This window comes from Sebastes fasciatus, chromosome 7 (genome assembly GCF_043250625.1).
Source record: "Sebastes fasciatus isolate fSebFas1 chromosome 7, fSebFas1.pri, whole genome shotgun sequence".
NCBI lineage: Eukaryota > Metazoa > Chordata > Actinopteri > Perciformes > Sebastidae > Sebastes > Sebastes fasciatus.
The window spans coordinates 34,255,198-34,283,011 of NC_133801.1; the positions used below are offsets into that span (position 1 = coordinate 34,255,198).

The 27,814-nt window shown below is 41.6% G+C and overlaps 1 protein-coding gene across 4 annotated transcripts in view; it reads left to right on the forward strand.

Moving 5' to 3' along the window:
- The window catches only part of nectin1b (nectin cell adhesion molecule 1b), a 230,068-nt gene that overhangs the window by 147,266 nt on the left and 54,988 nt on the right, over positions 1–27,814 (forward strand). For 2 of the 4 annotated variants that reach the window (XM_074640446.1, XM_074640449.1), the window contains exon 6: positions 19,252–19,399. In XM_074640446.1, coding sequence (XP_074496547.1) covers positions 19,252–19,399 — 148 coding nt within the window. Of the gene's footprint in view, positions 1–19,251; positions 19,400–22,890; positions 25,150–25,318; positions 27,284–27,814 lie in introns of those variants that run through there. The other 2 variants (XR_012594608.1, XM_074640451.1) reach the window with 2 other exon arrangements.

Genomic DNA, 27,814 nt, shown 5'->3' on the forward strand with positions numbered 1-27,814 from the left:
ACAAACTGGGCTATCAGAATATGTATGCTGCAGAAATGTCACATACATGTATAAATATTTATAGAACCATGAATACAAAACAAAAACGGAAATTTAATCTCACAGGTATTTATTCTAATCACACGCAGCGCAATAGTGGACAAGACTTTTGGCCTTTTCTACTGATCAATTCTTGCCCATTTCTGTGTCAAGAAGCCAATATAATTAATTAATTAAGTCATTTTTTCTTCTTATTATTATTATTATCAGTAGTAGTAGTAGTAGTAGTAGTAGTATCATTGTCTTCTGATGTAGCTATTATTTTTCTTTCTCTGTCATTTGAAATGGTATATTGATTGTTTGTACATTCTTATAACTAAATATGAAAATAAAATAAGAATAATTTACACATTATTTTATTTCGCCCACGATTTTCTACTTATTATTTTGGTTGCTGCCCAAACAGCGCAGATCTACATGATACTAGGACGGCTTGCTTGTCATGTTATTCTATTGTGCATGTGCACTATTATGCATACAGCAGCACAGACTTTGATTTGTCGATAGACTCGACCCAATGCATCGTGGGATATATGTTGCCCTTTGTAGTCGGTAGGCTTAAGCAAACGGCTTAAATTCAACCATTAATGTCTTATGTGATTATTTATCCAGGTTGAAAGGAGTCGTTTTTTTTTTTTTTGTAACTTCTTACACGTATAAATCATTGCGGGTCGGTGTCCCATGCGCGCTCACGTGTGTCTACGTTGTTCAAACAAGACTCCAACACAAACTACACAGAAGCACCAAAACCTCTTGGTTGTATCTAGTGAAGCCCGTCTGTTAAACAGTGTTGGCCGCGGTCGGAGGACGCGGAGGAGACCGTAGCTTTGGTCTCCAGGGCCGGAGTCTCTGCTGTCCTCTGCTCCTCTGCTCCTCTGCTCGCCTTCACTCACACACTGCGCTCATTCTCGCTCTTTCGCTCCACTCTCACGTGCATGCGCACACACTCCACACTGCAGAAGAGTTAGTTTAGCTCTGAGAATATCTAGTGAATGTACAGTGGACGTTTGTGCAGAAATAACTGCTGCAGCTCCTCCAGACCAACAGAGGTTTCCCGTGTCTTGTGAAGTGACGGGGCTCCGCAGAGAGAAACGTTATCGTTTCCGACCAAAACTCCGGTGTCTCCCCTGTTCCCTCCGGCCGCGGTCGGGAGGCTGAGGTAGGAAAAGCCAACACTAGGATCAGCATTGATTCATGGAGAGACCTTCGTCTGGTCAGCTAACATTACTGCCAAGCAGCTGAAATATAGAGTGATATTGTGCTTTTAGCTGACGTGTGTCGCCTCACTGTTTTGAGCGATGCTCGTTCATGTCTATGTAGAGCGAGCACAAGCGACTTTCGTTAACTTAACGGCCACAGGTGTCGCTGTTAACAAGCAATTTCAGATTCTTACAAAAAGTCCCTTTAAGCAAATGGCTAACAAAAAAACTACTCCTTTCAACCTGGATAAACATAAGACATTAATAGTTGAATTTATTGGATTTCATAATGTCTCTTAAAAACACTGTTGTTCTTTGCTGGATTACAAATTTTCTGAAAGGGACACCGTATCACACCCGAGCCCTCGTTGGAAAGCTACAAAGGTGACAAAGCACGGGGCATTTAATCAACATGAGTGTCTAGACCATAGCATTCCAGAGATATTCTAAAAATAGTAATTAGAGTATTGTGATATTGTGGATGACATTGTCGACCTGATATGTAGCCTGTTGTGGTGTTTGTCTTGATCTGTACAGTTTATCTAAAGTTATTCTATGTCCTCTAAGCAGTCTGTAGATTTGTTTCCACATTAGTCTAATCAGACGCAGTAACTATTTTGTCTTAAGCTCTAATCGTGACTCCAAAGCAGTACGACTCCGTCTCAATTAAGTTAACCATGTTTGTGTTAAATGGCTAACTAACCAGCAGTGAAACCACCAATCTACATTTAATTACTAGAGCTTCTGAACTGATAACAGATCATTTAAATTTATATCAAAAAAATATAAATGGGGTGAAGTAAGAGCTCTCCTATAGTACAACATCATTAATATGTTAGATAACAGTCGGCCAATGAATCATTTTAGGAAATGTGCTGCACTTCACTTCTTGTGCTGTTTCCAGAGCCTTTATGAGTTTTTGTGAAGATGCTGTTTTTGTTCCTAAATTGGAGATGAGACATCCGTCTGGCTCGGGAAAGACATCATTTCAAGAAAACATGAATGGTTCACAGTTACATAATACTTTTTATGTATTCAAGTCCAAAGATTGTCATATTTTTAAAGATTTTCTAACTTCCAAACCAAACTTGGAAAAGTGTGAGCAGACAAGTCTTGCCATGTTAGAGGACATGTTTGTTTACTTTTGTCTCTGCTCTAAACTGATGAGGACAGACAAGATGGTTATCTCTGAGATGGTCATCTCTTGAGTGTGTTTCTCCAAGGAGCTTTGTCTGTTTTGTTTCATTTTCTTAAAATATAGGAAAAGGTTATGTCCTTAGGACGTTGTTTTGTTGGGAGGTTGCAGATTGTTTGCATTAATCAATCCAATAGTAAATTATGGATGACATTTAGTGTCTTATTTTGGAGGACATTTAGAGTGTTGGATGTTCTCTTCACCAACCCTAACTTGGGTTGATTTCTCTTGAAGCAGTTATGTTACATTACATATGGCATATACAGTGGTGCAGATGGAATAGTACCAAAAATAACAACAGTAATTAACAGCTTTAAGGTGAGAAAATGAAAGTGTTTTTGACAGACAAATTATATTTTGAATTAAATATGGCATACTGTAGTGAGAATTCATTTTCACCTTTGGCTACAATCATTATCAGCCCTTAGAATACAATGAATCTAAAAATACCAAACACAGACTCAGACTGCTAACTAGCTTCTGTTATATGGAATATAATGGAATTTCACCATCAGAATTATACCTGGAAACAAGGTTGATGCATTGAGATGCCTGTTTCGAACATATTGCGCGACACACTTTGATCAATCACATCATTCAGGTGATTTCTAATAAAGATTTGGTTAATGATTTTGAATGATGAACTAGTTAACTTTATGTTTCTGTGTAGATGACAACAACCCTGCTATCCGTGTTATAAAGAGTGCCAGCTGTATGATAAAGTGTTCTTAATCACCCCAGATGTTATTAGAATATAATCTTCAACAAGAGATTCATTATTTGATGTCCAGATAGAATATACTGAACATCATACCTCAGATTTCCACAGTGTAACAAATAAATATATATATATATATATTTTTTTTTACTGAGTCGTAGCTTATTTTAGCAATTTCTAGATTTTCAGTATTCTTGGCTAGAGTGGCCATACGCAAATAATACACTTTATTCAATTGACCTTATCGTATCCTGAAAGTGAAAATGTCAAACCCTCAGAGATAGAGGGAGGCTTCATATGTGGAATCTCACAGAGCAAACTGTCATGACTGAATCTGAAAATAGTGTAGATGTCTTCACACCATTATAGGAGAGCGGATACCATTCTTAATGAAGCTGTGATTTACAGGTAGTCTCAGTGTTTGTTAGTGCCATGTGTTCCTTGTTAATTGGGTTAACAGATTGGTAAATCCAAAAAGCTCTAAAAAAAAAAATGCATATAGGGAAAGGGAATGTGATGTCATCAACAAAAAGTCAGCCATTTTTGGAAGGTAAGAGGGCCAACCACTGGCAGTTTAAAGGTCCCAAATTGTGCTCATTTTTAGGTTCATACTTGTATTTTATGTTTCTACTAGAACATGTTTACATGCTGTAATGTTAAAAAAAAACTTTATTTTCCTCATACTGTCGGCCTGAATATACCTGTATTTATCCTCTGTCTGAAACGCTCTGTTTTAGTGCATTTCGACGGAATTGTGACGAAATTGCAACAGAATTACGTTGCTAGGCAACAGCTTGGGTCCATGTTTACTTCCTGTCAGCTGATGTCATTTACATACACTGCAACAGGAAATAAACTGGGACACATTTAGACTGTTTACATTTAAATCTGTGTAAAGGGTCTAAATATTGTATATTTGTGACATCACAAATGGACAGAAATCCAAACGGCTTTTTTCAGACGCACAGTTTTTGAATACGGACTGTGTGTATTTCCCTGTGGATTGAGCGTTTCGATACTTTCACAGTATTTAAATAGGACTTAAACCTGCTATATAATAAAAAAAAACATGAAAATCTCACTTTTTTATAATATGGGACCTTTAAAAGAACTGTTAAACTGACCCAAAACACTACACAGTGAATAAGATTCAAAACATGAAACGTAGTATATATAGTATACAGTCAGACACAAAGTTAGGCTAACGTTATGGGTTACATTTTGCAAGATACCGGTAGATTAATTATGTGGGATTAGCTGACGTTTTGTTAGCATTCAGTTAGCTAACTTATCTTTGTCCAGTGTGCAGTTGGCATTTGGCTTGCAAATCTGAGGGTCTTGTACACATCCGTTTGTAAATTGTACATGGGCCTCCGATTTTGAATTGCTGACAGGTGTTCACTAACAGCAGAATACATCAGTGACCGTAATGTGTGGCAAGCTGTCAAGGTCCTCCTAATTTGTATAGCCCGATATCATTAGGCTGACTAATTTAAATGTTGTAATATATAGCCCCTTTGCCTTTGTGAGCTTGTCTTTATATGGATATTTGTCTTTTGCGCGTATTTTATACATTTCTGATGTTGAAAGATTGACAGATGACAAATGAATAGACCGATGACAAATAATGATAGCTACCGTAGCTACATACGCTACCCCTCCAAGAATGGTGGCGCCGCCCCAGAATGCTCCATGAATCTCACTCCCTATAGCACATAGACTGTATATATAAAGATGGACGACATGACGGCTCCCCAAAAAAGAAAGTAAAAACATCTGGATTGCCCCCCGGTTGGCTGTCTGCAGTATAGGTCATAAATCCCGCCCCTCCATGTTAGCAGATAGGTCATGGACCAAACTAAAAGTCAAAGTACATGTATAATACACTTTCTCTAAAGATGTTATCTGTCATTTTAGGTAGTTCTTATCACGCTGTTAATTTGTCTAATACGTTTGGTTTTAATGAGTTATATGATGCTATAAAAAAGGGGTGAGACGTCATGATTGACAGCTGTGATTGACAGCTGCTCTGAGTGAAGTAGTCAGAGGCTTGGGAATTGTACGAGAGACGAGATGTAACTTTAACTTTCCATAACCGTCACGAGTCTCTGTAATGGAACACGTGTCAATTTGATCATAAATGTACTTATAGCGATATTATGGTTAGTTTTTGTGTCTTTCTAGTCAAACAGCTACCGTAGTGCTAACGTAGCAGCTAGATGTCTCTTGCTAGCAAGCTGCGGCTGTGCTTGACTTGTGATTGGCTGGGGTGGGTGTGTGGGCGGAACCTTGATACCATTGCTCCAGCTGCCCCATCACTACCGAGCAGACTCTGACTCGAAACGACGTCAGAATCTCAAGATGGCAGCTCCCATAACTGGGATATGTTGGCTTCACTTTTGCACAGTGAGAGGAAGTGGAGACACATCATCCATCTTTATATATATACAGTCTATGCTATAGCACAAAAGCAAATAATAAACAGCATAGCTGATGAGCTGCAACAAAGACTCAGTGTAGGGAAATCTAAAATCACAATGTCAGCCAGGAGAGAGGTACTTATTGCAGAGGGAATTCACATTATTGTGCTTGAATCCAGCGGCCTGCCTGTGTGTATAAACTGAAGCAATGGCAATTTCCCACAGAGAACACAAGCAGTCCAGTCCAGGAATGTAAATATATTGCATTTCAGATCTAATACTCAGCTCCACAGAGGTTATTTCTACATTTGAGTGTGTACGGTCCTTGAGATGACACACTTGCTTAGCGGCGGGGGCAGTAAAAGGGGCCGGCCTTTGGGATGGGATCTGCAGACTCACCAGTCCAAAGTGTTGCTAAATTGAAAACCTGCTCTCGAACACATCCAGACTGACTGGGTCCGTTACTCTGTCAGCTTTTAACCAGGCAAAGGAAATTACAGCCGTGACCTCGTGGCGCTTGCCAGGGAGAGACACTGAGAAGTAATTTTGCTTACACAGAGGAGAAGGTAGAAGAGGGAGGACGAGGTGCAGACGAGGGGTACAGATCTGTATAAGCACCGCGCTCCCTCTAGTTTAGAGCTGGGAGCAGCCGTTAAATTAACATTCAACACATAGAGGAGTTCAGCTGGGGCATGAAAGGGCTCGAGAGCGAGAGAGTGCCTGCTAAAGCAGACTGGGAGCCCTATCACCAACGCTGCACGGCCAGCTCTTTTTATAAGCTAGTTTTCAGATTAGTGGTGATGCACGGCAAAAGAAACGGCAGCAGAGTTACCGTGCACTTCAAATCTCCCCTGTCATAAAACAGAAAAATAGCATCCCACTGGACATGATACTAGTATATGTTTTCTAATTAAAGTGCTGGAGTGAACGGGCCAGTGGGCAGAATGGATGGAAAGTTATGTAGCCTCTTTTTAAAGTAAGCTATTACATCTTGACAGGAGCTACCGGCTTCCTGAAGTTAATAAATGAGTGCAATTCACTTCCTGGAGCGATGTTGCGGTTTATTCCCCCATTAGGAGGCAGTGGCCCACCCATTCCAATCATTCTTTAATTAGAACTGTTGTTATTTAGGCTGTCGCAGGAGGTAATACCTCATGACAGCATCAGGATCAGCTTGGCAGCCTGCAATCTCATATTCATTGACAGGGGGCTTTGGTGCCGCTTGTCGTCGCTCCATCTACCCCGCCGGACTCAGCGGTGCACCAGACACCTCCAGCTGATGCCTGCGTGGTCACGTGGAGATCTCCAGCCAGCCTTGCTGAGGTTGAGTGTCCTTCCGTTTATGTGTGGAAACATGCTAAGTGTTTTTTTGGGGGGGGGGTTTTATTATTGAAGGCTCGTGATACTTCCCCAGATTGCCTTAACGTGGCATTGAGTCACAAAATGTTGACACAGGAGAGGCTATGAAGTGAGACAGAATGGCTCAGGAGGTATTTATTCAGCCAAACAGTGACATCCATCCATTACTCTAGATTTGGTCCTTAAAGCAGCAGTAGGCAAGATTGGAGCAAATATGATCAAAAAAAGTTATTTTTATGAAACGGCCACTATATCCTGGCAGTAGTGCATGAGACAGGTAATCTGGAAAAATATCATATGCCTCTCTGTCCTCCAGTGCTCCTAATGGTGTCTGCAAGATTTCACAGACAATGTCAATCACTCGCAAACGAATCAAATATGAATCAATATTCTGTTACTGTAATGCCTATTTCTCGCATAAAATGTTTTCAGAAACATCTCGTAGTGTTTAGCTGAAAAATTAAAAAAATGTTTGTGACCCTGCCGGCATGTTGAGATCAGTTGAGGAAATACCAAGCACCGCCCACCAGCCGAAGCAAACTTTCTCATTTTACAGCTAAACAGTGCACTACAAGATGTTTCAGAAAACATTTTACATCAGAAATAGGCATTACAGTAACAGAATATTAATTCATAATTTCATCAGCGCTGCCTAGTTTGACCGTGTAATGGGAGTTTGCGAGTGATTGACAGCTGCCTCCATTGAATGAACAGCCAATAGGAACGCTCTCTCTCTCTCTCTCTGAAATGACCTGTGATTGGCCAAAGTAGATTTTTTAAAGCCTGAAAACAGAGCCATGAGGAGGTGCAGAAGTCTAGTTTACTTGAATTACAATATGCTGAAAGGTCATTATGGAATTTTTGCCCAATGATGCAAAACATATTCGGACTACTGGCACTTTAACTGTCTGTCTGAGAAAATAATAATACAAATTAAACACAAAGACAAATAAGCTTAAACAAAATAAAAAAACTACTATTCTGTTCTATTCCGGCCTCAGGTGTTTCCAATGGTGGCCCAGCAGGCCCCAGACAGTTAACTTCATAATGGGCTTGGTTTCATCTTAATAAACACACCCCATGTGTTAACAATTTGTGTTTAATGAAGTGCTGCCCTCTGCGGAGTGATATAGAACAGCAATCACAGACCATCACAATCCCCCTGCTCCCATTGCCTCCGGCCCCTCTCTCTCCGCTCTGACACATCGGGGTCTGAGAGGTGGTGCGGAGACAGACCATCAGCGTGAATCTATAGGTGGGATCGGATGCGGACCTCTCCAGAGGGCAAAAAACGTAGGACGACTTCAGGAACCCCCGGCTCCCAGAGGAGACAGCTCTGGAAACATTGAACTTTAACAAGATTACCAACTTGGGGAGGAGGGGATGTGAGAGGGAGACGAAACAGCATGTGCCGCTTGGAGTTGGCAGCATGAAATACAGATTTATGAACTCCATTAAACCACATTTCTTTCTCTTTATTGGGGCCTGCAGCATTTACCCAATGTGGAAAAAGGATAGAAAAAAATCTCCTCCAGATAAATTACTAACAGCCTGGGCATTTACTTCCACATAAGGTAGCTGCACAACTCATGAATAGAGAGATAAAAGCAACCAGACACCTTGACTGTTTCACTCTGCTGGTCGACTGGCTGCCTATGCGATGCCGAGCTGGAAAAAAACACAGTCGCTGTGGTCTTTGGAACAGGTGGCCATCTCAGACTGGCATTGGTGGGGTGGAGCTGGCGTGGGTTAGTAGCCAGACTCTCAATCTGTCCACTTGAAAACTCCCCAGCATTGCTGGAAAGTATTACAGCCCCCGTGGAGAAGATAGCAATTACAATTTCTGATGGGAGAGAGGGAGACGCGGCAGGAGCCACATCCATTCTTGGAATATGATCAGACTTATAACTGGAACATTTTTACAAAGCGCCGATACGCAAATGTCCTCTTAATACCGCCAGTGTGATACCTTATAGTTTCACGCTTTCTATATAGCCTACTCTTCTTTTTTTACTGTCTTCTGTCAGATTGCCAGGGCTGACTGTACATTTGAAGACATCATTAAACTGCGAATTGTCTTCCCCGTGCCAGTGTTTGATGAACCGCACCAAGCCTCAGCAGGTACATGGCAGCGATCTGCTGAAAAAAAAAAAAAACTGCTTCCATTTAAATCCTGCATTGCTGCATTCTGTGACAGATTGGATTCGGAGTGGGCAAAGCGCGCTCCAGCTGGAGACCGCTCACCCTTTGGCCCCCTCACCTGAACCCCTCCTGCTCCGGTATGTGTGACTAACGTGTTCTATGGGAGACTGGTAACACTAGAGCCCACATGTTTTGGCTATTGAGTACAGCTGGCGCTCGAGATTACACTGTTTTCACACATTTGGACGGTCCAGACGCCGAATCGCCGTGTCACTCTGCATGTAGGTCACATTTGCTTAGAAAAGGGCCACAAGCAGCAGCAGTGAGGAAGTAATCAATTTTCAGGCCACAGCTTCAGATGATCAGTTGCATTCGCTCCATAAAAATGTTGCCAGATCTTCTCTAAGTAGTAACCGCCCCCCTGTTGGGAGCGTGCATATAAATCTGTGGGCTCTGCCTGAGGAATGAATAAGTAATAATCACATGCAGGGCACTTATTCGCTGTATCCCCCAGAATCCCATGAGACCTCTGGCTGGCTGAACGTCTGAACTCTGCAGCAAACAGAAGAACCTGCTGGGTGGAAGTTGCACTCAGCCAATGACGCCTTCTTGGTGGATTGTCAGGGAAATGTGATTCTCCGTGGGCTACCAGCTGCCTTAAACGTAATGCCACAAAGGCTGTCAAAGCTGACGGAGGACTGTGTGCAGGCCTGTGACTGTGTTCTATGTTTGGATGCGCTGCGGTGCAGAGAAAAACAACAATCGCTCATACATCTGGCGCAGCTCGATGAACTCTGGGGAGCAGATGTGACAAGACTGAAGATTGCCGCCACCACCACGGAGGGACCTGCAGCCACAAAAGAGCCAAGGTCAAGTTCCGTCAGCTCAAATGTGCCACCGTGGTGGACTGACAGCACAGAGGGAGCCACCGCATGGATGGGTGCATTACACTTATTGAAAATCAATAGCAATCTTTTAGTGGCAGCTACAAGACATATTTGAACAACAACCTTTACTCGATAGAGTTTGGTCGGATTTTATGCAGGTTTTCCACTGGTGAAAAATCAAAGGAGGTCAAAGGGTTTTACACTTTATAGGTATTCTATAAGTTTCTTGATTTTGGTGACACCTTTATGATAAGAGCTCATGTTTCGATTTGAATATTGGACAATGCTCTCTGTGAATTTATACCTTTGTTTGGCCTTCTTGTCAGTGGTGGGAGAAGTGCTTTCTAAGGAATTTCCTGGGCTGTTTGTCTTTTTTTATGTTAGTTATGGTAGTTTGTATGTTTCTGGGCCCACTAGTGGGCCAAATCTTTACATTTAGCTTTCAGAAGCAGTAACGTAGAAATACTCTATTACAGGCGAGTCCTGCATTTAAATATTTACTTACGTATCACATACAAGTACAAAAGTACCACATTTTGCATTATTGCTTCTGAATGGTAGTGTTGTAGAAGTATGCAATGGGTTTTTTAAATGGGTTTTTAGTTTGGTTAGAGGCCTGAAATAAGGTGTGTGGTTAACTTAGCTTAAGAAATTTAACAGTTTGTTCTACAACATAAAATACATCAATAACTACCCCACTCGTGAATTTTGAAGCCTTTGTGTCTTAAAAAAGGCAGTTGCTAATGAGTGGCTAAATGAGACTACTAAACGTCATCACGCCGACTCATCCGCCTTTACAGCCTCGTTGTGTATACTCACGCTCATGATACTGTAGTGTAGTTCGTTTATAGCCTAACGTTAGCTTTTTACATATGGCGATTGCATTTACATTTCAAAAATCATAAAAAGTGGTGTTCATTTGTGGAGATTATCTTGCTGAACAAAAAGTGTAAGTATCATAAATGTTTGCCACAGAGATTATTTTCTGCAATAATCCAAAACCCGATGGGAAATTCCCATCGGGTTTTGGTCGAGGGAACCCAGGGCGATGCTAACTTCCTGGTTGGCATACAAAAATATGTCATCCCTGGAGCACTTTATACAGTTCATATTCAAAACAATCTGCAGTTACTGCTTTCGTGGACAGAAAAACAGCATTACCTCCGCCAACGAGGTTATGTTTTCGGTTTGGTTTGTTTTTCTGTTTGTCAGCAAAATTACAGGAAAACTACTCGCCCGATTTTCATGAAACTTGGTGGAATGGTGTAGTATGAGCCAAGGAAGAATCCATTACATTTTGGAGCGGATAGACCTTGGCAGAGGTCTATGCTCTCCGAGTGACCTTCTAGATTCGTATGGAACAGGAGATGTTTCCTGGACAATCTTAACATTTGGCAATCCTATATGTAAAATCTCTACAGATCTGGTATTTCATTGAAAGCTGTGGTTTATTGTTTTAATGGGCAACGACAAAGCCCCACCTGCTGGCAGCAGAGAAAAGTGTTGTTTTAGTGGTAGCCTTCTGAGTTATTTATAAATGAATATAATTATGGATTAATGCCTGACATCAAAATCCTTGGTTGCTGCTGTTACTTATCATTATTCTACAATTCAAGGTCAGAGTCTGAGTTCTAAAATGGTGTTTTAAATGTGCTTGGCTCCAGAGGCCCACACTTGCAAAGTCAAGTGCCTGGAGTGTGGGAAAACAACAATGCACAGGCCCAAAGCCTTTGATAATGAAAGTGTTGCACAAATTTGATATTTATTTTGTAGTTGTTGCACAAATTTTGATGCCACATGGTGCTGACTGCTGTTCCATTCATTTGAAAGTCTGCCATTGGGGAGAAAAACTTGAGATTAAACACGTCCCACCAGCCACAGGATATTATGAGTGGAGATTGTTATAAAGCAAACCTGAAAATCAGCAGATTTATTGGTGAATGGCTAACAGCTAGCTTGTCAGAAAAGAGTCTTGTGTGTTATTCGGAGATGATTGTACCTTGCCAAGAACAGACTTTTAGGATCTCAAGCATCTTTTTCAGAGGATTATTAAAGATGAAAGCAGCAGGACAACGTGATCAAATTGGGCAAAAATAGCTAACGTTACCCAAACTGACGGTGCATACAAACTGGGTGATGAGTAATTTACATTAAAAGCAAGGTGAAGAGAACAGTTTAAAACATAATCTGACTGAGCACATACCGGTGTGGGACCCAGCAAATTATTTACATGTGCAAAGTAGTTGTTGCTCCACCATTTTTCCAAATATAATTGCCACTGTAAAAGAGCATTCTGTCCCCTAACATTTAGGTACAGGGGAGACCGGGGAGTGTTAGCTGTAACACTGTCAGTTTTGACCAATCAGAGAAGACCTGTGGTGATGTCATCAATATCGTACACTCCCATTTGCTTTTTGAGCTCATATGAGAAGTGGCATGTCTCTGTGAGCAACATTATGGATTTTACATCCCCAAAAAAAAGATTTTCAGGTTAGAAAGTAAAAAATGGTATCAATATTTGTATCAATTCTTGCATAAATTGGATAGCGTGGATCTTATTTCAACAAATTACCTTTCATTGTTACAACCATCCCTATGGGGTAGGTAGTAACAACTATGCAAATCTTTGCATTTGACATTAACTGACATGTTTGATTGTGTAGTAGACGTCCAAGTGAGTTCTATTTGTAATACGCAAATACGGGTACCGTGTGTAAAAGTTTGAGAGATCCAGCACGAACAACCACTGAGGCTACATCCACACTAATACCTTTTTGTTTTAAAATGAAAATGACCTCCGTCCAGACAAGTGTTTTAGGGCCGTTTCAGAATCAAAGGTCCCATATCGTGCTCATTTTCAGGTCCATACTTGTATTTTGTGTTTCTACTAGAACATGTTTACATGATTTAATGTTAAAATAACCCTTTATTTTCCTCATACTGTCTGCCTGAATATACCTGTATTTACCCTCTGAAACACTCCGTTTTAGTCCATTTCAACAGAATTGCAACGGAATTGCGTTGCTAGGCAACAGTTTGGGTCCATGTTTACTTCCTTCATTTACATACACTGCAACAGGAAATAAACTGGGAAACTTTTAAAATGTTTACATTTAAAACCGTGTAATGGTCTAAATATTGTATATTTGTGACATCACAAATGGTCAAAAATCCTAACGGCTTGTTTCAAACGCACAATTTCTGAATACGGGCTGTGTGTATTTATCTGTATATTGAGAGCTTCGATACTTTCACAGTATTTATAAAGCACTTAAACCTGCTTTATGATATAAAAGACATGAAAATCGTATTTTTACAATATTGGACCTTTGAAACGAAAACGGGGTATGCAGCGTTTTCAAGCGTCTAGTGTGGAACAGTGTTGACACCAGGCATAAACGTAGCAAAAGTTATGCCTTTTAAAACAAATTAGTGCGGATGTAACCTGAGTTACTGATGCTAAAACAAAAAGGTGCTACTACCATTCCAGGTCTCCACTATTGTATGTATAATTACTACATACAGTACACTTGGGGTGTTTCCAGTATTCATTATATGAAAGTTGTAGTTTATTGTTTTAACAAATTGAAATGTTTTACACCTTCTAGTGAGTCGAGAGACAAAGTTTCCTCTTCCTGTGAACAGCGTGGTCTTAATTTTTCTTCTGTTTTCATGCTGAAGGTGTAGGTAATGATGGTGTTGGTGTTGGTATTGGCACTGTTGGTGGTTGTGAAAGCATGAAGCAGAGACATGCTGCATTCAGTAGCTCATGCCTATTACTGTTGATTCTACAACAAGGACAAAGGAAAGCCCTCTTCATGTAGCATACTGCCTGTTGTGTGTAGCGTGGGGGAATTTCCAAACGATTACTTTCACAGGACTAAGTCACTGGCATCAGAGAATACTAACACAACAGAAATGTGTGTCTCTGCAAAAAGATTAGAGCCACAGTACAGGGGCTGAGTATTATCCAAGGTCAGGCATAAATATTTGTCAGTGACTCATTTGACTGTCATGCTCACCAGCTCGCTTAATTTTTTCCTCAACTCTTGTGGCATCTGGACAGCTGAACTCCAAATTCCACGCTTGTCTTCACATTCTTCAATGGCTCCTGTCCTTGAGTGGTTTAGGCAGGAACATCGGGTTCACTCCATCAAAGAAAAATGGTTTATTTTTTAAAATAACTCTGGGTTTAGATGCAATGTTAAGAACTGGATTTTTTTTATTGAATATAATTGAGCTCCTACCACCTTGTTTTCCAAGTTCTCAGCAATCCATGTCCTTGGAAATGCATTCCCTGCTGTAACATCATCAGGCACCAGTTACCTGGTACAGTTGTACTATCTTACTTGGAATGATTGAATTTGAAGGTGTCGGGTTGGCTGCACATACTGTAGAAGGGCTTGGCTTCAGGGCTGGCTTAAGGCATAGGCCATATAGGCAATCGCCTCGGGCGCCACCTTCTGGGGGGTGCTGGTCGCCCTCTAAAAAAAAAAAAAAAAAATGCCAGTGGGCACCATTCCTGATTTTCTGAATTGAGGTAACAAATTAACAGATAAATAAAGAAAGAAAGAAATTCACTTTTCACCCCTGTAACTCTCTTTGTATTGAAACTGACTAAACACTTTTAAGCCAACAATATCAGGGACAAATTGTTTATTTATACTGTAATAAATACAGTTATTTATTGTAACTGGGGAGGGGGGAGGGGGGACTGGAGCCGATCCCAGCTGACATAGGGCGAAGGCGGGGTACACCCCGGACAGGTCACCAGACTATCACAGGACTAACACATAGAGACAGACAACCATTCAGTCTCACATTCACACCTACAGGACATTTAGAGTTAACAATTAACCCAACCGGCAGAGAGAAAACCCACGCTAACACGGGGAGAACATGTAAACTCCAAACAGAAAACCTGCGATCCTCTTAATTTTAGTCTTAAAACCATTGTGATGTCTGATGTGCGTTACGGTTTATGGGGCTAGGGTTAGGGTTCTGGGGTAACCCTACAGCCGGGGGGGCTACAAATCCCAATTTCGCCCAGGGCACCAAAAGGCCTAGAGCCAGCCCTGCTTGGCATCTGTAGAGGGCAATCTCAGAACCCGTCGGCTATCGGTCTGACGACGGTTTACCCTCTGGGGTCAGGGGGCTATATTTCTGGGGTTCCAGTGTAGCCAGAGGATATCAGGGCCAAGACTTCCTTTTTTCGTGCACTGCTCATTTTTTACAGTCCAGTAAGCAACCTGAGACGCAAGACTGGAGTTGGAGTTGAGGGACGACGTGTACAACCGGATTGTTTCACAAGTGGCCAGTTTACAAACTGATCTTAAACCAATAAAAAGCTAAATCATTGTTATCCGGCGGGTTCCAAGATTGCATTTCGGCCCATGCGTTCCGCCTCTTTCGCTCTCCACACAGACTGCTCACCTGCATTCAACCAAAGCCTGCTTGAACGTGATTGGTCAATCCTCGGACTACAAACAATATTATCCTGCCTATGAATGCAGAATGTGTTTACAGAGATTATGAGGGTATAGCTCTTGCTTTTGTGATAAAATGATCCCAGCTCAGCATCATCGGTGCATTTTGCTACACCGTCCACACCGGCACCAGAAACATTTTGCTGAAACATTTTGCCAAAACAGTTCATTCGTGTGAACATTGGTTAAGATAAGGATGCCTTAATGTACAATTCGTGTTCTGAATATGAAAGCTTTAATTTTTGATGATTCTCCAGGAATATAAGAAGCAGACAAAGCAGTCAGACCGCGCGCCAGATGGCTCACCCCTACCTTTATGAAGGAGGTGACAGTCCAAATCCTGTGTGCACAGTGCCTAAGGCTCCACAACAGGGAAATTGCATTCTGATCCAGTCCACTCCTCTGTGTGTTAGTGTTATACAACAGACTATTGTGTCTGGCATTTGCATTAGGGCCATGAAATTCAGCCCACTGGCTTTCACTATGTAGCGCGATGAGACAACAGTAGGAGTTCTGGCTTATCTGTTGCCATGCTACGGCAAGATCACATTCACGCCCGCTCTTCAAAGCTACTCCGCAGCCTTTTTTATTGAAATGAATCACAAGAAAGAAGTGTATGCGCTCACAAGAAAAACCTATTTACTTTCGTTTGGTGTGCAGATTTGACATGATGTGACTTTTAAGTACCAGGAGACAGACAAATTAAAGCAGCAGCGTGACACGACAACCTGATGGACACGATATGTGCGCGCTGACTTTGAGGTGTTGGGTACAAGGTGGAGTAACGTGGCTTGCTATTGTGTGAAGTAGTCCTCTGTGTATCCGTCATTATGGGCAGTGAATCAAGCAAGCAGGCAGGGGCTGTTGAGAAGAGGCCCCCTGGGAGCGAGGCCTTGTCCAGTCACTACCGGGAGGGACGGCCAGATAATAATGGAGACATCATGAGGGCAGGAGATAGGCTTTCCTTTTCAAAGTGGAAGATGGGGAGAATTTGCAGTGTCCCCATCACAACAGGCTCACAGCCATTGATTGGTCCCTGGCCTGTCTTAAAAAGGACAGCTTTAACCGCTCTCATCGAAGAAAAACAGATGCCAGGGCTGTTTGCCTTCAGAAAAAAAGCTCCATTATGCTTCTGAAAAGACATTGTCCTATTTTAGTAATACCTGACATCAGTTGGGACGCAGTAGAGGAGGTTCACATGGGACCCCCCTACAGTAATGTAGCTTTTTATGTATACGTGACAACAGATGAATTACAGTTTGACGTATTCTGATCTCATACAGGATGATTCATTGCTGAAATGTAAAAGGCGTAAAATCAGCAGTAAAGAAGTGGCAACGATTTCAAAGTGTGTCCCACTTCCTGCAATGTATCGAGCTAAAACAATCCTACGCAGGCTGCAGATGATCACAGCCCAGTGCGGCTCTTAAAGGTCCCATATTGTGCTCATTTTCAGGTTCATACTTGTATTTTGTGTTTCTACTAGAACATGTTTACATGCTGTAATGTTCAAAAAAACACTTAATTTTCCTCACACTGTCTGCCTGAATATACCTGCATTTACCCTCTGTCTGAAACGCTCCGTTTTAGTGCATTTCAACAGAATTGCGTTGCTAGCCAACAGCTTGGGTCCATGTTTACTTCCTGTCAGCTGATGTCATTGACATACACTGCAACAGGAAATAAACTGGGACAAATTCAGTATGTTTACGTTTAAAACTGTGAAATGGTCTATATATTGTGGATTTGTGACATCACAAATGGACAGAAATCCTGACGGCTTGTTTTAAATGCTCAGTTTCTGAATACGGGCTGTGTGTATTTCTCTATGGATTGAGTGTTTGATACTTTAATAGCAGTATTTATATGGCACTTAAACCTGATTTATAATATAAAATACATGAAAATCTCACTTTTTACAATATGGGACCTTTAAAGGAGGGTAACATAATGAGAGTTTTAGCATCTTTTGCAACTCATTCCAGTCACTAGGAGCGGCAGACTGTAATGAGTGACGACCAGAGGAGGTGCTGACTTTTGGAATGACCATACTGATGAATTTGTTAGAACGTAAATTGCGGTTACTGTTGGAGATATGGATTACTGAGCGGAGATATGGAGGTTGGTTTTGCCAATGATAGTTTTAGAAATGAACTGTAGATCTGACGCCTGGTATGGAGTGATGGTCAGTTGACTAGAGAATGCAGGTTACAGTGATGAGAGGGGCACCAGTGACAAAGCAAATGGCAGCATGGTAGATGACGTCCAGTTTATTGAGAAGATTTTTGGAGGCAAATCTGTAGATTAAAGCAGCAGTGGGTAGAATTGGAGCCAGCCACCAGCCAGAGCAACCTTTCTCATTTTACAGCGAAACAGTTCACTTAGAGGTGTTTCTGAAAACATTTGAGGAGAGAAATAGGCATTACAGTAACAGAATATTAATTCATATTTGATCAGCGCTGCCTAGTTTGACCGTTTGATCGGAGTTTGCGAGTGATTGACAGCTGCCTCCGTTGAATGAACAACCAATAGGAACGCTCTCTCTCTGAAATGACCTGTGATTGGCCAAAGTCTCCCGTCATGGGCTAGATTTTCTAAAGCTTGAAAACAGAACCATAGGAGGTGCAGAAGTCTCTCAGAACACTTGAATTACAATATGCTGAAAGGTTATTATGGATTTTTTGACCAATGATGCCAAAAATATTCTGCCTACTGCAGGTTTCAATCGCCATAATCCAGGTTTTTCCAGAACTGTCATCTTAATCAAGGTGTGCTTTGCAGAGTGGATAAAAGATATTTTATTACGGTATAGAAAACCAATTCTTGCTCATACCCAGTTATTTATAGGAATTTACAAATGTGAGTACTGACCCATCCAGGGAAGAGATTTTGAGGTGAGCTTGAAGACCATGCATTTTGTTTTATTAGTATTTAGAAGAAGATGAAGGTTACAGAAGGCATGTTGGATACTGTTGTTGTTTATCTTCCCACTGCTATCCCTGTGCCTGTTTTTAAAGTTAATAGCCTTGGCTTTATCAACAGAGCGGTGACTGGAATATTGAGCGTGGAGCAATGAGGGCAACACCAACAATGTGAAATGTTTACCGGGTTAGACCGTCATGTCATTTGAGCTGACAGTCGTAGACTAACTTTTCCATGTTTTGCTCTCAACAGAATTAGGTAAACTGTTTTACTTTGGCAACCGCACACATTCTCTCTCTGCAATGCTGGAAATACATTTTGCATTCATTACCCCCTGCTGGCAAGGACTTTTAAAATATAATGGCTCTGTCGTGCTCTTAAGAGTGCATTTGGGTTCGCTGTCAAATCCCAGCCAATTTAGGCCCCTTTTGAACAGTCGACGGAGTGCACATTAGAAATGCAGCGGCGGCTGAGTGACCACAACTGTGTGGTATTCATGCAGAGCCAGGCTGAGCAGGACAATGGCCTCGACCTGAAATATGTCTCCGAAAATAGCGTTCGGATGTGTTTTATGACAGAGAGCCTCAAGTCTGACAAATAACCGTGTCAAATGGCTCTTGTAAAGATTTTTCCTTTTACAATTTTTTTCTTCTTCTTCTTCTTTTGTATGCATTGCTGCTTTCATTTTGAAATTACAATTGCTGAAGCCCAGAATATTTGTGCTTTTTTGCAAAAAGTTTTCCTGCCATTGACGTGGAAAAACAACGTGTCATTCAGATGTAACATTAGTGTTTATTTGTCCTCACTGCAAGTTCCACCCGACAGCATCAATTACTTAAAGAGCACCTATCCCTGACACTGTTATTTCCCCTCTTTGTCTGCAGAGAAGCCGATGCCGCAGGGTCCCCCAGGTGGTGTTATCGGGATTCTTGGAGGTGTCGTTGCCATCGGGCTCATCGTTGGCGTGGCCGTTACTGTTTTCATGGTCCATCGGCGGCAGCAGAAGACCCGCACTGAGACAGATAATGACCTGTGAGTACCGAGCCTCTGCCAGAGAATATTGCAGGGGGGGCTGGACAGGTGGTAAGATTAGGTGCACTACAGTCGGCCCACGGGGAGAGAGAAACACTTTGAAAAGGACAAAACACTTTTTTGGGAGAGTTAATGCGTTCAGAGACAGAAGGACACGCGGCAGACATGTCGCTGTCACTCATTCTGAGAGTCGATAGTGTCCTTTCCTATAGCTCATTTTATGAAAAATAACCCAGACTCTTAAAAGGCAAGTTTATTTTCGTTTACTATCGCAGGTACAATCGATGATTATCATTGAAGCAGAACTTATTAAGTAGCTGCTTGATTGTAATGTGGGCTGTAGTGAGCCCATTTCCCATTAAAACACTATTGTTTTAATCAGGACTGATTGCAGGAGCATTTGCTGCAGTCTCTTTCTTGGGGAAAGGCTTCACCTCTGTTGGATTATTTGTTACGGTATCATCAGGAAGTGAAGGAGGTTCTCCAGGAGATTCTTGAATATGCAGTAGGTCCAGAGGACGACCTGTTAATAAAAGTTATTTGGAGAAACCGACATTCTCACTCCCAACTCGTCAAATAGCGCCGCTTGGTCAGTGCCCCTCGGCATCGGACATCGACCCACATCGTATCCCCTATTGCGTTACTTTTGGAAAGAGCGGGGACGGCGTATCAATATACGCTTGTTACATGCATAGTGTCCGTTCAAAATAAACTTCAAATTAAGTTAGGTTTAAGCAATGTAAGGTAAGGACGGTTGTGGTTGACGATACTGGCGAGTTACGTGGCTAAAGACTGACGTGACAAAATAAGTCATCGTTGCTTTTAGGGTGTTTCACATCAGGGACCCGGTCCCGGATCCGAGTACACTGGACCCCAAAGTCCAGTTGATAAGTGTGCATGCTCTGCACCGTAATCGGGCACGGTTCGTCGATCCGTACACGAGTCCACTTGAAAAGGTGCTCTGAAGTACGGTTCACGTGTACTCGGGTACGGTTCGCATCAGGTGTGAAAGCCAACCGTACCAAAACACGGAAGTGGACCGCTATTTAATGCGAGTAACGTTAGCATTCAGCGAGTAGTTGTGAAAGGGCAAGCGTTTTTCAACGCCGGCGGTCTCCTATGAGATCTGTATATACGCGCAGCATGCACCGATCGCATCCTCTGAACTGTATGGCCATGTGTGATAAAGCAGGAAGGCATTAGTTTAATGGTCTGCCTCCGCTCAGCTGCTCAGCGGGCAGAGAGAGAGACGGGGTAGGGGGGGAGACAACGTGTAGAGTCGGCCTATTTTCACATCAAACTCGGTGAAATAAGAGTTTATTTCAACCAAACCAGAGTCGGTGATTGTTGGAAAGAATAATGACGATGGTTTTGGTGATTTTTTTTGTTTCTGTCAAGTTTGAATGAAGTGATTTATGATGCTCCTCCGCTAGAACAGCTGATCTTAACATAAACAAATACACATGGATGATGACGTAAGTGTACTCAGGTACAGAACAACTTTACTAATGTGAAAGCTGAGAGGCGGGGGGGCAATCGTTCTCGGGTACGGTACAAATAAATCTAAATCGCACCTAATACGGAAAACCCCCTTAGTTTCACACGGGGCACAAACACCAGTCTCCTGGTTGAAAGTCTTGTGTTGTTTGAACCCATACATCCCTTGTTCCCACCCTTAGCAGATTCTCACGCCATTAAAGGTCCCATATTGTAAAAAGGGAGATTTTCAGGTCTTTTACATTACAAAGCAGGTTTAAGTGATATATAAATACTGTTAAACTATCAAAATACTGAATATACTGTACGAAGAAATACACACAGAAACATTCAGAAATTGAGCGTTTGAATCAAGCTGTTAGGATTTCTGTCCATTTGTGATGTCACAAATATACAATATTTAGACCATTAAACGGTTTTAAACGTAAACATTCTAAATGTGTCCCAGTTTGTTTCCTGTTGCAGTGTATGTAAATAACATCAGCTGACAGGAAGTAAACATGGCCCCAAACTGTTGCCTAGCAACGCAATTCTGTTGCAATTCCATTGAAATGCACTAAAACGGAGCGTTTCAGACAGAGGGTACATACAGGTATATTCTGACAGATAGTACGAGGAAAATAAAGTTTTTTTTTAACATTACAGCATGTAAACACGTTCTAGTAGAAACACAAAATACAAGTATGAACCTGAAAATGAGCACGATATGGGACCTTTAATACTACGTCACTTGCTCCAACCGTTGAATAACGCGGTGGGTGGGTCAACATTGGAGTCAGTTGAAAGCCCGGTTCGTTAAAGGGTGCCTCCGAGCGTCAGTTTCCGATGACGAGGGCTGTTTACCAAAAGGCCGTATTTGACAGGAGTGAGAACGATTTGGAGAAAACTAGCGGATCAAAGATTTGATGATTGGGTTTGGAAACATTGAAGCCTAAAATCCCATTCAGTTCAGCATGGACAAATGACGCAAATATGATTCAAATAGTAATCTATCAAATCTTATGCTGAGGTGGTAATTAAAGCAACGTTTGTAGGTCATTTAAATCGAATGTATTTTAAAATAAATAGGACTCCTTCTTCCGTTGCATCAATTAAGCAGACTGCTTAATACTGCTGTTAAAGATAGATTTAAGGACCGACTTCATTTACTCGTGCTGCCCCCTCCTCCAGCCAACCAGGTAATTTTGTTCTGCCTGCAAACCAGGGGCCGTGACAATTTTGAACATCGCCAGCTGCTGCCCGTACGCAGAGGGGGAAACAGAAGTTGCAGAGGATGCAGCTGAGAGAACAACAAGTAACACAGCTTTGTGAATCTAAAATATCTTCACGTGCTATTCCAAAGGTGATAAAAGCCTCTGCCATCTGTCTGGGAAGACGTGTAAGAAATCTGTTTTCAACAAAGAAGGAAACAAGCATTCAAGTTAAATATTGCTAATTGTTATAAACACCTGGTTGCCAGGGTTTCCATAATGCTCTTGGCTACACTGATGCAAACCACATCCCCATGGGAATGATGTTGCTGTGTGCAGGGGTTGGCTATCTTCCTCCCTGGGAATGTTACCAAAACAACTGAGGGTTGGGGGTGTGCAGGATCTGGCTGAGGGTGCACATGAGCCTTTAATCAACTCACATGATGAGATTATAGTGCTTATTTTAGAGGTCCCCCCTCCAGAATCTTGTAATTGATTTGATATTCAAAGCAGTGATGCTAACATCAAGCGTCGACGGGACGCTCTGCCAGGTTTTTTTGCCCTCCCGCGACTCCTCCTGCTGCTCGTCTCGGGCGGCGCTGGAGTCCACGGCCGAGCCCCGCGGAGAACCCCAGATAGCGCGCCGCTTCTCCCTCTCACCAATGCTTTTTAAGACAAATGAAGCGCACAGACTCTTACCTCTCCCATTGCTTTCTGTCTCTTTCTCCCTCCCTGCTAATCTATCTTGCTTTCTTACTCTGATGCCAAAGTAACTGCTCTCTGTTTCCCGCTCCCCTCCCTCAGCATTGCTGTTGCTGCTGTGGCTGATAGTTGTGTGACACAGGCTCCAGAGAAGCCAGAGTCCCCCACAAGGAAAGTAGAGGCACCTGACCCCAGTCTATCCCCCGCCGAACCCTGTCCTCCTGGATCCTCTATTCTGTTGCCTGCATGTAATGGTGGCCTGCAAGTGACATACTTGAGCACGCCATTGTGAGCGCAAAAAACGCATTCATCGACATGATCGCTTACTAGACATTCACACCGGACTTGACATCTGAAGAAGTTTAAGGAAATTTCTATTTTTCTTTTTGACAACAACTCGAGACGTTTGAAGTGAAATTCAAACGTCTCTATTTGGTGCGTGACAAAAACAAAAACCTCAATAAACAACTTTGAATGAAATTAAACTCGGTGAAAAACAGTGCCAAGATAAATCAAACTTAATTAAAAGTCTCAAGATAAAATATACAGCTCCATTTGGAGTTTATCAGATCGGGGGGGAGCTTGGACAGAACAGAACACTTTTTTTAGTCGAGATTGAACATAGAGCACATATCAAATTGTTAATCAGAGGCAAATCTGTAAGCTTACAGAGGCTTTGTTTTACATAAGCTAAAACTCACTGATAATGTCTTTGTTAACACACCACATTGTGCAATCTCCCCTCCCTCCGCCTCTTGCTCTTTCCCCCCCTCCTTTTGTGTGCATGATTGTCCTCAAATATGCATGACAAGAGTTCTGGTCGTGTCAGTGCTGTGGAACTGTTGTTATTGTCTTCTACTTGTAGCTCGGCATGTAAAATACTTAACGTAGTGATTTAAAGCTTTAATTGTCCAGGTGAATATCGGTGTCCTGTGGCATGTCATCATACATGTTCAGTGTCTTACAAAGAAAACTGTTTTTGAAATGTCTAATCATGTGAGAAGTTGAATGTGTTGGGGGTTTATTTGAATGCACAGAACCACTGCGAGAGATTCATAGTTTTATATGAGTGTCTGATGTCAGGGCAAAGGGGAAGCATTTAGCCAGACTGTTTAATTCTGCATGTTGATGAGCCGTTAATCAAGCCTGGGCATTTGATAACATGCCTGACTGCACCGCCAGTCACGCCTCTGTTTGCCCTCACAAAGCAGCACATGATGTGACTCGAAATTGGTCAATCCTAATAAATCACTGGCCCCTTCAGAGGCTGCACTGGCACAATAGTCGACTGATTATCAAAATAGATGGGCATTGTCAAAAAAGCGGTGTTCTCACAATAATGTGTTCATCGCTCTGTCTTTTGCCCAAGCGTGATGTATGACCTCCAAAACGCCCGAAAAGCGCTGCCAATCGTGGCGCCGTTCCCCCTGCAAAAATGAATTCACTCGTTGGTTTTTCCTGACGCGCAGCTGGTGTTGACACAGTTGCAGATCCATCGCTGGTGTAAATCACTTTGATGCCAGCTTCCTGGACATATTTACTACAATATCTGAAAAAGAATCACATGCAGAATGTTAAAAAGGATGATGCATTATGAGCTGGATGTTATTGTCACCAAACACCATCAACTCTGCTTTCTCAACGTAGGTACAAATTCTTCCACCTTAGAGGCTGGAAATGGTTTCCCCAGGACTGAAATGTAGCACCGTTGTGATTTTGGAGGACACTTGAAATTACTGATAGACTCTCCAGTGAAGTCAAAATGAAGAAATGGGATGTTGTAAAAAAATAGATGTCTTTTTTAGTAACACAATTTGAACGATGACACTGGGAGAAGTGATTAGTAGAGATATTTTTTGTACTTGTGTACCCTTTGATTTATAAACCGGTCACCAGTGCTTTTCACCATTGCTGTGTGGAGACCATAGAAATTGAATAAGAGTAAAATGGAAATTTCCTATTCAAATCAATTCAGCAGAATGGTCAGAGCAGGAGCCATTTTTATGTGTACTGTTGCAAAGAACGTAGCGGGCTACTTCTGTATTAAACCGACTTGCCGCAAGTCGCGTATTCACCGGGACTCACTCATGCGGGCGCGAGGTGCAACACGACAGCGTCTGCGTCGAGTACGCGTGACCAAAAGATACACTGACCATAGGAAATCTATCAGAATGGCCTACTACCTTTATAAATGTGGGTACGATTATCGGAGTGAATAATATTTTTCCTTCTGAAACTAGGGATACACCAATCTGACTTTTTCAGTTCCGATACCGATAGCGATACCTGGGCTTTGGGTATCGGCCGATACCGAGTACCGATCCGATGCCAGAGTTTAATTAATAAGCTCTATGCCTCACTGTGTGGAAGTGACTAGGATCATTCTTTTGTGTGTAAGGCAACGCCAGGCTTGACTTAAACATTACTTTCCTAAGTTTGTAAAGCAAAATGTGACCAATAAATACATAGATAGAAATGTATTTAATGGTTCCTCATTATTAAAATGTTAATTGGTACACTAACAATTCAGTGGAAATTACAATTCAAGTGTTAACCTTTTAAATGCAGCAACAAATTGGTCAAAACCTAAACAGGAATTAAAATTCCAGTATATAATGTAGATAGTATAAAAACATAAAATTTAATAGATCGGCCCCATTGTCGCCGATATCCAATCCAGCTATTTTTATCGGTATCGGGCCGATATCCAATCCAGTATCAGTACTGGTGCATCCCTATCTGAAACACACTGAACACATTTTGTTGGTAGGTCATTCTGAGCTGTAGCTCTATTTGTCAGAACATCGGCTTAACGGCGGAGCAACACTGACTACGTTAAAGGTCCTATATTGTAAAAAGTAAGATTTTCATGTCTTTTATATTATAAAGCAGGTTTAAGTGCTTTATAAATACTGTGAAAGTATCGAAGCGCTCAATATATTGAGAAACACACACAGCCCATATTCAGAAATTGTGCATTTGAAACAAGCCGTTAGGATATCTGTCCATTTGTGATGTCACAAATATACAATATTTAGACCATTACACAGTTTTAAACGTAAACATACTAAATGTGTCACAGTTTATTCCTGGTTGCAGTGGATGTTAATGACATCAGCTGACAGGAAGTAAACATGGACCCAAACTGTTGCCAGGCAACGCAATTCTGTTGCAATTCTGTTTATTGCACTAAAACGGAGCGTTTCAGACAGAGGGTAAATACAGGCATATTCAAGCAGACAGTATGAGGAAAATAAAGTTTTTTTTTAACATTACAGCATGTAAACATGTTCTAGTAGAAACACAACATACAAGTACGAACCTGAAAATGAGCACGATATGGGACCTTTAACATGCACTACATTCCATCTACACTAATATTTTGAATATGACAATATTCCGCAATTTAATACGGGTCATATAAACAGCATATTCTGTTTGAATATTCCAAATTAAGCCTTATTCAGAATGGAGCATTTTCCGATTAAGACATGTGGGATATGCCGATATTATTCAGGTTTTAGGAGCATTCATTGTACATGTAGCACGTTCAGAATATGCGTCTCAGTTGGGGTTTTTACGGCAGTTTGTGACACACGGCCCCTTGCCTGTTCACGGCCAGCTCTGTGCGTTGTACACAAACCAACTAGCCAGACAGTTTGCAGAGATGTATGTCCAAAAGAAACGGAAGAGAAACACACCTACTTTTAAACATTATGAAAGACTTTGACTGAAGGTTTTTGTTTTTTTATATGTGCAAATATCACAATGTCGACATTTTCAAGAAGGTGGTTGAAGGAATGAAAGAGGGAGGCTGTCTTTGCACGGTCAAACAAGTCCACCCCCAGTTAATCGAAGTATAGCACGGCTGCGTGCAGGCTAAATGGGTATATTAGTGGAATATTAATTTTCATTAGCTATGTAAACAGCTTATAGGAATATTATCTTTTTCAGAATAAGGTCAAAAACAGAATATTTTGTGCATGTAAACAACAACAATCGCCATTTTCTTTAGAACTAGTGATATGACCACGGCAAACAGTTCATTGTCCGTTCTACTCCTATTCTATTTCTATGGTGGAGACCTTTTAAAAATGTGATAAATGGTAACTCATTGTTGGACACCTTCTAGCTTTAAGCTGTAACCAAAGTAGGATTGTCTTCCTTTGTCTTTCTGAGTCATTCAACATGGACTTACTGTACTGGGTGTGAAATCGAATCATTCACTGTTGTTGTTTTATGAGTGAAAATGGTGCTTGGTTTCTCTGTACAGAATGTTATACATGCAGTGCAACTGTCTATAACAGTCACCTTTATTTTCATGTTCTTTTGTATAGCAGTGTATGTAATCTAGTATCAATGCCTGAGGTGTTGAACAAGGTTGGGAAACTGGCCGTGTGTGTATAATTGTAAAGTTAAGTGTTCTAAAGACAAAACCCTCCTCCAACAACAGAAATAATTTTTTTGATAAACTTGTCAAAGAACAAAAACAGAAGTCATTTTGTTTTATTCTTGTTTTGTTCTTTCTTCTCTTGTGAGAAAAGGGGGGAGGGGAGTGGGAGCTGAGCTCTGCAGGGTAATTGTTGTCCGCCTTTTGAAAAGATCGGAGCGAGACAAAGCATGAAAGTAATTGCCTCCTAAAGATCAAATCACATTTATCCCGTCTTGCAATTAAAAGTATCATTAGCATTTAAATTGCCAAATAAGATTGTGATCAACAGAAATCAATGAGAGCACCGAGGATCAGCTCAAACACTTCACATTGTTTTCCACGAGTGGGGCTGTGTGGTCATGTGGCAGCTCTTTAATCCAAACGCTTCCGGGGGGACGCGACACTTCACTTTCTCTCACATGCATGACAGAGAGAGTGTTTCTTCTAACTGACGGATGTCTTAACTCTGATTATCTGCAGCCTAAAAAAAACTGCCTCGCTGTCACAAAAAAATCCTAATAGAAAGGTCACTTCTTTTGTGAGTGCATTGTAAAAGTCATTTTCTTTGTTGTAAATCTTCCCCTCACAGATTAC